We start from the raw sequence: 15305 nt of genomic DNA, 5'->3' as shown, positions 1-15305 counted from the left end.
ATCTCCTGGAATCTTATCACAGTTGTGGATTCCACGTGACCAGGGATAAGCCATACCTCAAACTTCAGAACGATTTGTATTCTAGTTTGGCTTGTGATTTTGAATCAATGAGTCGTAAATTTTGATTTTTGTTTCGTGTTCTTTAGTTTTGTCCAACGCATCCAATACCGTAGCAGAAGGAGAGAGCATCAGTCTGACCTGCCAGCTCTCTAACGACTCCTATGCACACATGGTCAGATGGATTCACAATGGGATTGAGATCAGCCATCAAAGCAGCATCGTGTTGGTGAAAGTGAACGCTGCTCACAGTGGGTTGTTGAAGTGTGCCGTGAAAAGGGAGAGTGGAGAGATCTCAGAGGTAGCGTACAATGTGAACGTGCTGAAAAATGGTAAATACACATCTCACGTTACTTCAGTTACATTATAAAAGCACATACTGAGAATAAATACTTTGATCAAGTACATGAATTAAGTTACATCTTGCGTGTATTAAAAAACACTTACATTGATTAAAGGAATTGGTGAGCTTGACACAATGTCCATGCTTATACCTGCAGCTGTAAGATATGTATCTGTGCGCCTTTTAGCGTCATTTGGTCCAACACCATGTGAGACTAGGCTCTAGGAAAAGCTGTCTCGAGTGTGGACCAATCAACTTCAAGGACAGTGTATACATTATTAGAGTTATGTTTTTTTTGCATTACGACTGCAGGTATTGTGGTCTATGCAAACATGACTCCTTGTAAAAAAAGGTGTCAGTTTTGTTGCCAGATAAAAGGGTAAAAAACTCCAATTATCATATGTATCTGTATTGTGGCATCCTGTATTTGTTTGGTTGTCGATTAAACTATTAAACTATTGTTTTTACACGATTTGCAGACTCAGAGCATCAGGCAACCAGGAATTACGCGTCTCAAATTGGTGAAGGAATCACGTTGCCCTGCAACGAGTCTGACCCTGGGTTTGTGTGGAGGAGCTCCTCCAATGAGTCTCGTTCGGTCACCTGGTACTGGAGGCCACGTGGTGACAGCACAGTCCGTACGATACTCGCGGCTCACCCAGCCGGACCTCACGCTGCATTCAGTTCCCACCTCAACTCCAACGTAAACATCTTGTCCTCGGCTTTTGACGACGACGACTTTTCTCTGACCATCTCAGTGGTGAATGATGATGCAGGGGGGGTTTACACTTGTCAGGTTGAAGGATATTTCCGATCATGGCGGTTGGAAATGGAGTTGATTACGTCACAAGGTACAAGACTTCCCATTTTTGTCATGGAAAACAAACACTTTGCTCTATTTTTATTATCTAAATTACGTCTCCCGCTTTTACGATATAATCACTGGCTCTCAATATTAAATTGCAGGTCGGGAAAGTTAATTTTAAACTAAAGCTCTTGTTACGTCAAAGTATACGGCTGTGAAATGCATGTTACTGCACTCCTTTCATTCTATGAAAATATAAAATGTGTTTATGAAATTACTTAAATTATTTCATCGTTTATTTAGTTCATGCATTATTTTGTATTTCGCAACAGTTCCAGGGGCATCTCCGTACGTGTTGGTGGCTGTTGGAGTGGTGCTGGCTGTGTTGCTCTCTGCTGGAGCTGCTGTTGTTGCTGTGTTGGGCTACAGAAGAAGGAAGCTCAATGCAGGTCATTGGCACCACCCACCACTCTACAACCAAACAGCATTCCTCACACTGAACCCCGTTCACCCAATACACGTTGCGTAGCTCCTTTAAGGGTCACTACAACCGCATGTCATTTCATTAATGGAGGAGGGGGTTACCCCTTGTCTGGGATCGCTGTTGATGTCGGCATTGCTGCGGTGTCTCTATGTGTGGCTGTCAGCCTTGTGCGCTACACACAGCAACACTCGTGCAGATGTGAGACCATCCACACGTCACTGCCAGCAATGCCTCCTCCTAGCAGGGGAAACAGCTCTCGTTCATTATGACCCAGCCGAGAGCCACTTGAGAAGCTGCCATTGAGACCCGTGTACACCGTTTATGTGTAAATGTTGGTAAACTGTTTAAGAGTTGTGGGCAATGAAAGAAAACGTAATATTTAAAATGCGTTCCAGAATCAAATTAAACGTTTGGTATTTAAAAGAAATTCAGTAGTGTGTGCTGACCACCACAGTTTTAATAGCATGTGGTCTGTGTGTTCAAAGAGGTAAACCACACCTTTTGTTTTGACAAGTATATATATTTTTTGTGGAAATAACACTCGTTCAGTTTGGCTAACTCTATGCGAGACAAATATGTTAACTCTTGGTTTTATTTCGATTCGATTAAAAACACTATTTCATATTCTTAGCAGAGTCTCAGCCAGAGCAAGACAGTGCTTATCAAGGATTGAACTTGCAATCGATGATGAGGGATGGTAAGTTTCCGCATTTATGCGGCACTATTTTCCACCCATATGCAAAACACACTTACTTCACAGTGGCCAGACATCCCTTTGCAGGACGCACTTGAAAAATATTCTTGAGACTCTGGCTTCCCAGGATACATTAATAGCATAACAACTTCAATATGCTTTGATCTATACGCTTTGTACCATTACAGGTTCACAGTTTTGTTTAAACGTCAGATTCAATGAAATCATACCCATGTTATTTGAAGATTTCCTGATAACTACATTGAATAAACAGTTCATGAAGTTGACAGTGAAGCACAGGCTACTGTAGTGCAGGCAACAGAGCAAAAACAAGAACACGCGTTGTGACCGTTGATGCTTTTGCCTCCTCACGTTCGCTAATGGGTCGAGAGGAGTGGCATCGCCGTGAAGTCCACAGTGGAGTTTTTGTTTCACGACAGGTCCTGATCCACAGCGAGGAAGCGACTACGAAGTGCTGGAATCGCCATCGGTGACCAACAATGGTAGTAGCTGTCATTTGTTCACGCGTCGCTATGTCACGCACTTTGTGACGACGAGGATGTCTGCTGTCACGTGACGCTTGCGATCGTCAACTGAAGTCAGATGGCGCTTATGAATTACAACGTATTAATTACAATGTATTAATTGCAACGTATACATTACGACGTCGAAATTACGACCTATAAATTACGTTTAAATTACAACGTATAAATTACGACATAAATTACGATAAATTGTTTTTTTACTCTTTTATCTGGCAATTGTTTTTTTTACCCCTTTTATCTGGCCAGATAAAAGGGGTTAAAAAACCAATCATCATATTTTGCTACTGGCAAAGGAGGTTCCAATGGTATGAATGACAACGTCAACAACTTGCTGGCAGATGCCTCCCGGCAGGAGCGCGAAGGCCACTACCAAGCCCTCAAGCTGCAGCGGAAGGAGGCAGAAGGCAGAGGTGTGGACTCGAGTCATGTGACTTGGACTCGAGTCAGACTCGAGTCATGAATTTGATGACTTGCGACTCGACTTGGACTTGCATAACAATGACTTTGTCCCACCTATGAGATGTGGACTCGAGTCATGTGACTTGGACTCGAGTCAGACTCGAGTCATGAATTTGATGACTTGCGACTCGACTTGGACTTGCATAACAATGACTTTGTCCCACCTCTGGCAGAAGGTAGAGGGCGCACGAGACGACCTGCAGAGAGCGCCACGTGGCCCCACTTCACTTTGGCCATCGACCACAACATCGCCAGCGGCAGGCGCTGCAATGTTGCTTAACTTATTGAGAGTCCAAGGGACACGTCCACTGATTTCATCCATCCACTCCATTGGAGTTTATTTGCTTGTGCGGTTCAACTATTTTTAATCGTGTACTTTGGTCATAATTACGTTGTTGATGCTGGAATGTAAACTCTTATTCCGTTTGTTGCAGACGAATATGACAATCTTAACGTGTGACGCGAGGACGGCACGGGCCTTGTGAGTACAGTATATTTTTCTGGGGTTATTTTCATTGTTCTATGAAATTAATACAACTCGCAGAGTTTAAGCCATACGATGCAAACAAATCAACAATTAAAAGAGAGATTGGGAGGCTGAAGAAAGCTGGAGATGCGGAAATGACGCCAACACCATCCGTTAAGGTTTTACCTGGTTAATAACATCCTTCCAATGATTGCTCAATTTGTATCCATCTTCTCGGTTGAAGTTACGTCTATGTTTATACATGTTTACAACTCAGTTGACTGTAATTCACTTGGTGAGGCCAAAGCAATGACAAAGTCGAACGCTGTCTCATAGTTGTGTTTGTACCGCACGCTGTGCCTCATTGTGTCCGCTAGGGGGCCCTGGCCACTCGTGCCCGTGAGGCGCCGTCTGGGCCTCCCAGCCCCAGCGGTGGCCCTCGGGACCGGCGTCCGTCGCTCGCATCTCCAGGGGATCTCGGCTGCTTCTTCCGGACCCAGCTTTAGTTTTCGTTGAGCACACAAGTGGTTTGTAGAGGCCAAAGGGTGTTTCAAAGGCAGTGGCTTGCTCGTGGCTCTTGATGTGAAGCGATGGCGGGGGACACACAACAAAATTACAACAAATAACTCGATTAACATTTCGATTTAAAGCTTTCGTGACTGCAGGGATTCATCTTCTTGGTTCTTTCGGTAAAGTCACGTAGAAGGGAAATAATAAAATAATAAAAATAAAACATTATAAAATATTACATTTCGATTTAAAGCTTTCGTGACTGCAGGGATTCATCTTCTTGGTTCTTTCGGTAAAGTCACGTAGAAGGGAAATAATAAAATAATAAAAATAAAACATTATAAAATATTACATTTCGATTTAAAGCTTTCGTGACTGCAGGGATTCATCTTCTTGGTTCTTTCGGTAAAGTCACGTAGAAGGGAAATAATAAAATAATAAAAATAAAACATAAAATATTACATTTCGATTTAAAGCTTTCGTGACTGCAGGGATTCATCTTCTTGGTTCTTTCGGTAAAGTCACGTAGAAGGGAAATAATAAAATAATAAAAATAAAACATTATAAAATATTACATTTCGATTTAAAGCTTTCGTGACTGCAGGGATTCATCTTCTTGGTTCTTTCGGTAAAGTCACGTAGAAGGGAAATAATAAAATAATAAAAATAAAACATTATAAAATATTACATTTCGATTTAAAGCTTTCGTGACTGCAGGGATTCATCTTCTTGGTTCTTTCGGTAAAGTCACGTAGAAGGGAAATAATAAAATAATAAAAATAAAACATTATAAAATATTACATTTCGATTTAAAGCTTTCGTGACTGCAGGGATTCATCTTCTTGGTTCTTTCGGTAAAGTCACGTAGAAGGGAAATAATAAAATAATAAAAATAAAACATAAAATATTACATTTCGATTTAAAGCTTTCGTGACTGCAGGGATTCATCTTCTTGGTTCTTTCGGTAAAGTCACGTAGAAGGGAAATAATAAAATAATAAAAATAAAACATTATAAAATATTACATTTCGATTTAAAGCTTTCGTGACTGCAGGGATTCATCTTCTTGGTTCTTTCGGTAAAGTCACGTAGAAGGGAAATAATAAAATAATAAAAATAAAACATAAAATTATTCTCACGACGTTTCGGCCACAACGCAAGCAGCCGTCCTCAGGTGAAGACCAGGTCTGTCGGGGAGACAGTGTCTGAATGATTAATATTGTACGTAGTGATCATCGCCCCCTACAGGCAGATTAATGCCTCAACATTCTTGCAAACGAGATGCTACTGGCCTCTTAGAGTTCTCAACAGGTTAATAATAAAATATGTAAACATACTTTAAAAAACACGCTTTAATGAAATGTACTCTCCGAGCTGCCCCTCCCCCTGCCCCCTTCGCCCCTCCCCTCCGACATTCCCCAACGTAAGGGACCGTGGTGATTTACAGCCAACGTGAGTTGATCGTCGACAATTAGAGCCGTAAAAAATATATATTTTTAAATATAATAAAAATTTTCAATGATAGAATATCGTTTTGTCATCAGTATGACATACCTATACCAAGTTTGCAGTCGATACGACATTGGGAATACGGTTGAAATTGAGTTACAAGATTTTTGGATATGACAAAACATACAGTAAGATAAATAAATAAAATATATGTTTTGGATATTTTATGATAGAATATCGTGTTGTCATCAGCATGACATACTTATACGAAGTTTGCTGTCGATAGCACATTGGGAAGTGTGTAAAAATTGAGTTGCAAGAATTATTTTTTGAGGATACAACAAACGAAGTGAGTTAAATAAAATCGTGTAAATAAATAAACCTGATCTTACAAAATTGCTGAGTTGGCAACACTGGTGGTCAACCGCACCGTCGCGACTTTCTGACATGTAGAGCCAATCATTGCACAGAATGTAATGTGATGACAATATTCACCTGCCTTGTCCTTACAAAAAGAATAAAGGGTAGATGAAATGCATTCTATCAGCGTTTCTCAACCGGTGGTCCGGGGACCCCTGGTGGTCGGTGAGGCTACTGCAGGAGGTTCGCGGAAAATAAAAACAACAGCATTCTCACCGGGGAAAATTCAAATAACTTGTGGCATGTGGTGTTTCGCAAAATGCTTGGAGGTTGAAAAGGGGTCCGCACACTGGAAAATGTTGGGAACCGCTGCATTCAGTTAAAAATGTTATCAATGTAATTGATATTACAGTGTACAAATCCGCGTATACTAATTGTCAAGTTACTAATTTCTAAATGTTGCCTGCCGATTTAATTATGTAACTCGTCAAACATGGGATGTAATAGTAGAGTAGAATAGGCATTACAGTATATCCGTGGTTGCCATCTGTGCCATTATTTGTCTTTGTACATCTGGGCTGGATTGCACTGCTGCCCTGAAACCTGTTTGGCCCAGGTGACGCTTCTAATGGAAACTTGATGTGTCAGCGGGTCCTTGCCTGGCCAAGTGAAGTTGATGAGGACAATGCTAATTCATCAAACTATTGCTACATTTTCATTTGATTATTTTGTACTTGTATAGTTCCATAATTGTTTGATAATGCTAACAAGTCGCTTTTCTTTCTGCTGTACCTTAAAAAGCCATATATACCGTAATAATTTTCAAATGCTTTCAAGGCCAAGTTATCGAACTTGCGACTCCTGCTTGTCGTTAGTGGCAGGAGTGGCGCCACACTGACTGCTTGAAAACCTTCTGCTGAGTATAGAGTCACGTTTGATCGTAAGGTTAATATGTTTGCATGCAAAATGTTCGTGCATAGCAAATTTATATATTTTTTATACTAATACCCTCAGTCTCGTGTATGCATCAACCACACTATAATGATGAAATATTCTTCAAGGTTTTTGCTATGCAAGTAGAATAGTGACTGCCTGTTGTGTGTAAGATAAGGCTGCATGGGACGTATGTGCAGCGCCAGGGGGAAACACAAGTGAAGGGAAGTAATTACCCTGCCCATTCCTGTTCATGATATTTTTATGAAAATTAAAGTTGACATTGTGAAATGACCACTTCATACGCATGTACCCAGCCTGACAACGTGAATCAGATATGGCTGCGATGAAAGTGTTCATTTATTTTGGTAGAAACCATCGAACGGTCCATGCCTCATCATTACAGAAGTGTAACATATGGTCTAAAAGTAAACATTCACCTGTCAATGTGATACGGTACGTGTCTCTTTATCGTAACACGTGGGATTGAAATTTACACCACATAACGGCAGTTGACAATATTGAGTAATTTACACCTATGTAAGTATCCACGAGTAATAATGTTGTTGTTGAAGTGAGAAATCCACCCCAGTGTCCCACAGTTGGCTCTGTGGTGGCTGCTGCTATTGGAATGGATCCAACGGGGAGCAGCATCACCTGAGCCTTGGGTCAAACAGCAGCAAACAGCGTCCAGAGACGGGCTCTGACCTCATGACCAAGGAGGCAAATGCTGCACGGGTTGAAAAGATAATTTTTTAGACTCCTCGACTTGTATAAATGAGCGATACACATTTTCCAAATACTGTACAGTTACTTTTATGGAGCCGAGTATTTCCATGTACAATTTTTTATTTCGGTGATATTATTTATTTAATTTAAATCCAGTATTAAGATGGTTTTGTGCATATTTAACATTCAAAATATTGGAATAATCTGTTATGGTTCGTAATCTTTCAGTTGTGTTCAAAAGCAGAAGTAACAAAGTGTGCTGTGCTCTTCACACGGAATGCGATTTAATGAGAAATCCTCGCTTGGGCTTCAAATATCAAGACGTGCAAACAAAACGCGTGGCTATTTAAATGCTCATCATTAATTTCCAGCTGAGATTCGTGTCTCTCTGAATCGGAGTCTGCCACTATAAATTCAAGTTGTAATAGAGACTTATTGCGGGAATGGGTATTTACCTTGTGAAACAAGGACTGGTATTGTATTTGCTACAAACGGAATCTGTATTTTTATTCGGTTATATTGTTCAACTTGATGTTCTAAAACAAGTTGTAATTCTGCATTGTTGTACTTAAAAAACCCAAATGACATGCAATGGGACTTGTTCCATCTGCTTGTAGTGCTCTTTACCAGCGAACCATCACGTCATCCCTGTTCTGACTCATATGGAGAACACGCACAATAGTCGCAACAGTGACCATGTTAGCAGGGAGAAGGGCCTGGTTTAGATTTCTTTACCCCCGGGACACCGGATCAGAGAAGACCTCCCCCCCTTCTGACATTAAAACAACGTAAGAAATAACACTTAATGAAGCTAGCATTGGTCATGTTATTCTTGTTAAAACAATTATACAGAATTAATAAAGTCATATTTCTAAATACAGATTTTTTGTTTGTTATATTTCTTGCGCCTCTGGCGTTCTGGAGCCTGGACAAATGTCCCATCTCGCTGCAGGCTGATGGGGCCCTGCGGCACTGCTGAGCCTTGGGTCGAACAGCAGCGAGCCGCGTCCAGGCAGCGCCTCCGACTTCATGGCCAGGGAGGCGGATGGCGCATGGACGCACACCACCAGACTTGACGTGCACGGACGCGAATTGAACACGCACGTTCCAAACGGCGTCAGGCGACTCTTCTATACCCAAGCACGTTCATGGTGATTAATGTTAGTTATGAATTCTTATTTTGTTCTAGGTCAATAAAAAACTTTTTGAGCACGATAACAGTGGTAACGTTTCTGTTTTTATTTGGCGCTGAAGCAGTAAAAGGAAGTGTGATGATGAAACCGTGCTCTAGAGAGAGGCTGGGGTTTGGTGTGGGAGCTGTTGTTTGGTGTGGTAGCTGTGGTTGGAAGTGAAACCTCAGCGAGCTGTGGGTGGGATGTCGCGACACTTCAACTGAAGGCGGCAGCGGGAGCGACATAAAACGTGGTGCGTGCTGAGAACTGAGCAGACGGCGCCGTGGCTCTGAGCCATGGACACGGGGACGAGGAGGCGTGCGGTGTGGATGAGTGTTGTCATCTGCATCTTGTCCCGCATCAGTGAGTTATTATTCACGTGCTGTTATACACCACACTGTGTTTAGGTACAGCATGTACGTTCAACTTGTTGCGCACCGTACATTTAAAAACCGTACCGGAGTGTTCAATATTTATAATTTACCGTTTTGTCGTTTCACTTTTGAAGCGAGTGTTCATTTACAGACATCCTCCAGAGAGTATTTTGTTGCTGTGGGACAGGAAGTCACCTTTACGTGTGACAAAAACACACCAGGATGGACACAGAACGACAATTCCAATATCAGATATCTCACCTGGTGGCGTGGTGAAGACAGTGAAACTACCGGGATCGATTTAACAAACTCACGAGAGGCCAGGATAACAGCCACTGAAGATGATAATCAACATAGGTTTTCTATCCGAATCGCAAATGTGCAGCACAGTGACGCTGGCGTTTACAGTTGCCTTGAAAGGGAATTAGGAGAAGAGAGTCTCATGATGGAAATTATCACAATGGAAGGTAAGGAAATGTGTTACACTATTTTGCACAAGCACCCTTCCTACACTTCAAAGTGAAATGCATGATTATTTGTCGTACATTTTTAATCGTGATATTATTTCATCACATTTCATCCGTGAAGAACAAGTTGTGGTTTAAACGCTGCAAGAGTTTACGCAAGGGTGATGCGTGGCGCTGGTACTGCACGTGACGAGCCCTTCCACTGCAATGCCACCGGTAGATTGTCCTCGCTGCCTCACGTCCTCTGCCTCACCGTGGCACTGCGACTCGTGGAGGTGACACGGCACAGACTTCCTATCGCTTCCACGGTGGCATTGCACCGGGAGTCCTGTGCGGCGCTCTCCGAGCGAAGCCGCGCGTTTACTTGCAGGAGTGTCAGTGCAACAGGAGACGTTGGTACTGATGCAGGCCCCTCACACCGCCCCCAGTCACACAGCCCGTCAGGTCTCTGTGGTGAACGGGGACCGGTCAGGAGTCGCCCAGACTCGCTGAGCGGTGCTGCTGTGGTCGCGTCCACAAGAGGAGTAGTGGAGGAGTCTGGAGCACGGAGTCACTGCTGATGTCTGAGTTTGTTTTACTGGTTTTGCTTTCTTTAGTTTCAGCCGACCCATCCAGCGTCGTGAGTGAAGGAGAGACTGTCACATTGACCTGTTTCATCTCAAACAGTGCCTATGGAACAGGTCTGGTTTGGTATCATGGTGTCACTTACATTGACAAAGGCAATCGGCTGACACTGAACAAAGTAAAACGATCTCAACAGGGAGAATGGAAATGTTTTCTACATAACCAGCACAACAGTCCCTTTGCCTCGTACAAATTGAATTTTACATCAACTGGTAAGTCTACTGTTATATTCATAAAAATGTACTGTTATTAACTCATATATGTGGTTTATGTTGAATTTAAAACATTTTGGCGTCAAATGAAACAAATACATATTTACATTTAGTATATGTTTTGATAATTATTATGCGTTGGTTAATTCACTGCTGTTTGTTTTATAGGAAGTGATGATGATGATGGGCAGGCACTCGCAGTGAAGAAATATTTCATACACGAGGGTGGGGAGGTTTCTTTGTCATGTAATGAATCTGATCCTGGATTTAAGTGGAAAGATCGTTCACAGCCGGCACGCGCTGTCACTTGGAAATGGAGATCGCCTGATGGCACAACACAGGGTTATGATCAGAACCTACAAAATACACCGCAATTGTCTTATGATGAAGATCAGTTTCCTTTAACAATGTCCAACGTTAAGTTTACAGGAGGTGGGCTTTACACATGTGAGTTTACTGGCTACTATAGGACAGGCATCCTCACAATGGAACTGGTCACAATGAAAGGTAACGTGATTTTATATATATCATTAAAACACTTTCATACAATAGTGCAACTTCTATATCAAGATAAATGACACCTTCATGCAACATACCATGGTATGAAAATACGCATATTTCCAGTAATGTTCAGGTAAAAGCTGTTGCATGTTTAATGAGTACGCTTTAATGGGTATCATAGGTAGTCCTTCTGCAGCATGTATTTTGAACTTCTTTCGCACCGTACGTAGCCAACCGTGCTAATCGGAGGTGCTGCACATTGGGTCCTGCCCTGGTGGAGATGTCTGACATTGGATGAGCCCCTTCTGACTCTCCCTGTCACTCCGTGCCCTCTGGTGACGTCACACGCCCTGTGGTGCCACGTCAGTGCCACGGTGCCCGTGTGACGTCACCCGTGTTCCAGTGGAGCCACGCGATTTCATGCGGAACTGTTCATGGAATGGCAATTATTGTTTCTGGACCTCGCCTGACATTGACTCCTGTCACGTGCGATACTGTTTTAGTGAAACTGCGTGTTTACTTGCAGAACTCTCAGTGCTACGTAGGCCCCTCACACCGCCCCCTGTCACACAGCCCGTCAGGTCTCTGTGGTGAACGGGGACCGTTTAGGAGTCGGCCAGACTCGCTGAGCGTCGCTGCTGTGGTCTCGTCCACAAGAGGAGTAGTGGAGGCGTCTGGAGCACGGAGTCACTGCTGAGTCCTGAGTTTGTTTACTGCTTTTGCTTTCTTTAGTTTCAGCCAACCCATCCCTCTCTGTGACAGAAGGAGAGACTGTCACATTGATGTGTAACATCTCAAACAATGCCTATGTTCAAAATATAGTTTGGACTCACGGTGGCATTGAGATGAACAAAGGCAATTCTGTGCTGACATTACACAAAGTCAAACGATGTCAAGAGGGAGAATGGACATGTGGTGTAAAAACCCAAACTGACCAAGCCTCTGCTTCTCTCGATTTGAAATTCTCATCACAGAGTAAGTGTATTCAGGGATTGATTTCAGCTGGAGCTGTCTGGGGTTGATCCCTGGAAAATATGTATCCCTTCCCCTCTCTTCCTTTTGCTATCCCCATCAGTTGGGGGAAGGGGTGGGGGGGTCCAGGGGTTTGGGCAGCCCCAGAAATGTTTCAAAATAAATTAAGCCCTCGGTGAATTTAATTTCACACCGGGATCTGTTAACAATGTGGTTAATTTGCGTTACCAATGCAATTAGTATCTTCTAAATGTAATGAATATGATGTATGTGATACATCCCCTGTGGAGGTGTAATAACTTAAAGTATCATTAAAATTGTCAAATATTTGTCCGTAATTTCAATGTTTAAAGTGTAATAATTTCTCTCTTTTCTTATATTTTTGTAGATGTTTGTGAAGTAAAGGAACCTGCTCCCAGAAAGTATTTTGTTTCTGTGGGCCAGACGGCCATTTTGCCATGCGTTGAATCTGATCCAGAATTTAAATGGGAAGATCACCCTTCCTCTGACCGGGCTGTGATCTGGAGATGGGAGAGGCAGGGTAGTGGCAGCGCAACGATTGTCCAGTATCAAAAGCAAACTGGTCAATGGACTAGAGATGTAAGGAAAAATACCGCTATAGCACTGGTTTCCAGAATAACAGCATTGAAGTCTGCTTTTGATCAAGACAGCTTCTCTATTCAAATCTCAAACGCACAATACAGTGATGCTGGGCTCTACATTTGCCACTTTGCTGGCTACTTTAGAACAAGCAGCTTAACACGAGAACTTATCACAATGCAAGGTAAATTATATTTTACTTTTTTGCACAAGCATATGCACTTAAATATAAAAGTGGAATGCATTTCATTATTCATAGTGTACGATTTTGTATTAATAGTCCATGAATGTAAACTGCTACCAATTATATAAAAGTATTAATTTTGATGGCTGTAATGAGTTTAGTCAAGCATAAAACACACTGCTGCTATTGCCCATTATGAATTCTTCCAACGTGATGGCACCGCACGTCCGAGGAATCCCACGAGACTGACGATTGTACCACGATCCATGGAGATGGCAACCCAGGCTTCCCATGGCACTCGCACTGGCGTCACATCCACAGCCATCGCCCGTGACATTCTGCCTGTGGTGTAGTGCAGCCACGTGTTTTACGGCACATCTGTGAACAGAAGAATCTCCTGCTGATGCAGACCCATCCTACTCACATGGACAGAGCTCTGTGGTGAACGGGGACAGTTTAGGAGTCGCCCAGACTCGCTGAGCGTCGCTGCTGTGGTCTCGTCCACAAGAGGATTAGTGGAGGAGTCTGGAGCACGGAGTCACTGCTGATGTCTGAGTTTGTTTTACTGCTTTTGCTCTCTTTAGTTTCAGCCAATCCATCTCGCTCTGTGACAGAAGGAGATAATGTCACATTGACGTGTGACATCTCAAACAGTGCCTATGGAACAGGTCTGGTTTGGTATCATGGTGACACTTACATTTCACAAGGCAATCGGCTGACACTGAACAAAGTAAAACGATCTCAACAGGGACAATGGAAATGTGTTCTACATGACCAGCACAACAGTCACTTTGCCTCGTACACATTGGAGTTTACATCAACTGGTAAGTCTACTGTTATATTCATTAAAATGTACTGTTATTAACTAATATGTGTGGGTTGATGTTGAATTTAAAACATTTTAATGTCAAATGTAACAAATACATATTTACAGTTAGTATATGTTTTGATAATGATTGTGCATTGGTTAATTTACTGCTGTTTATTTTTTAGGAAGTGATGTTGGGCAGGCACCCGCAATGAAGAAATATTTCATACACGAGGGTGGGGAGGTTTCTTTGTCATGTGATGAATCTGATTATGGATTTGAGTGGAAAGATGGTTCACAGCTTCAACGCGCTGTCACTTGGAAATGGAAACCACGTGGTACAACGAAGGGATCTGATCAGACAATACAATATACGCCACGATCACGTGATTTTGATAACGATCAGTTTCCTTTAACAATGTCCAACGTTAAGTTTACAGGTGGTGGGGTTTACACATGTGAGTTTACTGGCTACTATAGGACAGGCACCCTCACTATGGAACTGGTCACAATAAAAGGTAAGGCGATTGTTGTGTAAATAATTCAAATACTTTCATACAATAGTACAAATTTCTATATAAGATAAATGACACCTTCATATCACATTCCATGGTATTCAAATAAGTTTCAGTAATGCTCACGCAAAACCTGTAGCATTTTTGGAGTACACTTCAATGGGTATCATAGGTAGTCATGCAGCATGTATGTTGAACTTCTTTCGCACCGTACGTAGCCAACCTTGCTAATCGGAGGTGCTGCACATTGGGTCCTGCCCTGGTGGAGATGTCTGACATTGGATGAGCCCCTCCTGACTCTCCCTGTCACTCCGTGCCCTCTGGTGACGTCACACGACCTGTGGTGCCACGTCAGTGCCACGGTGCCCGTGTGACGTCACCCGTGTTGCAGTAGAGCCACGCGATTTCATGCGGAACTGTTCATGGAATGGCAATTATTGTTTCTGGACCTCGCCTGACATTGACTCCTGTCACGTGCGATACTGTTTTAGTGAAACTGCGTGTTTACTTGCAGAACTCTCAGTGCTACGTAGGCCCCTCACACCGCCCCCTGTCACACAGCCCGTCAGGTCTCTGTGGTGAACGGGGACCGTTTAGGAGTCGCCCAGAGTCGCTGAGCGTCGCTGCTGTGGTCTCGTCCACAAGAGGAGTAGTGGAGGCGTCTGGAGCACGGAGTCACTGCTGATGTCTGAGTTTTACTGGTTTTGCTTTCTTTAGTTTCAGCCAACCCATCCAGCGTCGTGAGTGAAGGAGCGACTGTCACATTGAAGTGTGACATCTCAAACAGGACCTATGTAAAAAGTATAGTTTGGACTCACGGTGGCATTGAGATGAACCCAGGCAATTCTGTGCTGACACTGAACAAAGTGAAACGATCTCAACAGGGACAATGGGAATGTGTTCTACATGACCAGCACAACAGTCCCTTTGCCTCGTACACATTGGAGTTTACATCAACTGGCAAGTCTACTGTTATATTCATTAAAATGTACTGTTATTAACTCATATATGTGGTTGTATGTTGAATTTTAAACATTTTAATG

At 42.7% G+C, this 15305-nt stretch overlaps 1 protein-coding gene and 1 long non-coding RNA gene across 11 annotated transcripts in view; both read left to right on the top strand.

Moving 5' to 3' along the window:
* Nucleotides 1-4605, top strand: part of LOC144726734 (basement membrane-specific heparan sulfate proteoglycan core protein-like) — a 36522-nt gene extending 31917 nt beyond the window's left edge. For 2 of the 10 annotated variants that reach the window (XR_013587328.1, XR_013587325.1), the window contains 8 exons: nt 147-389; nt 880-1251; nt 1538-1654; nt 2321-2386; nt 2824-2886; nt 3267-3338; nt 3570-3868; nt 4231-4602. Coding sequence is in view for 4 of the 10 variants with exons in the window: in XM_078605585.1 (XP_078461711.1) it covers nt 147-389; nt 880-1251; nt 1538-1654; nt 2321-2386; nt 2824-2886; nt 3267-3338; nt 3822-3847 (959 nt within the window). In the remaining 6 variants the exon portion in view is untranslated. Of the gene's footprint in view, nt 1-146; nt 390-879; nt 1252-1537; nt 1655-2320; nt 2387-2823; nt 3339-3569; nt 3869-4230 lie in introns of all 10 variants that reach the window. The other 8 variants (XR_013587329.1, XR_013587326.1, XM_078605586.1 and 5 more) reach the window with 8 other exon arrangements.
* Nucleotides 4606-5370: 765 nt separating this feature from the next.
* On the top strand, nt 5371-14952 carry LOC144726735 (uncharacterized). The gene is made up of 9 exons (XR_013587331.1): nt 5371-8984; nt 9091-9368; nt 9514-9846; nt 10443-10682; nt 10851-11189; nt 11916-12158; nt 12544-12939; nt 13524-13763; nt 13933-14952. It is a non-coding gene; the product is annotated as an uncharacterized LOC144726735 (long non-coding RNA).
* The last annotated feature ends 353 nt before the right edge of the window (nt 14953-15305 follow it).

This window comes from Lampetra planeri, chromosome 24 (genome assembly GCF_965212315.1).
Source record: "Lampetra planeri chromosome 24, kcLamPlan1.2.h2, whole genome shotgun sequence".
Classification (NCBI taxonomy): Eukaryota; Metazoa; Chordata; class Hyperoartia; order Petromyzontiformes; family Petromyzontidae; genus Lampetra; species Lampetra planeri.
This window is presented reverse-complemented; position numbering and strand designations above follow the sequence as displayed.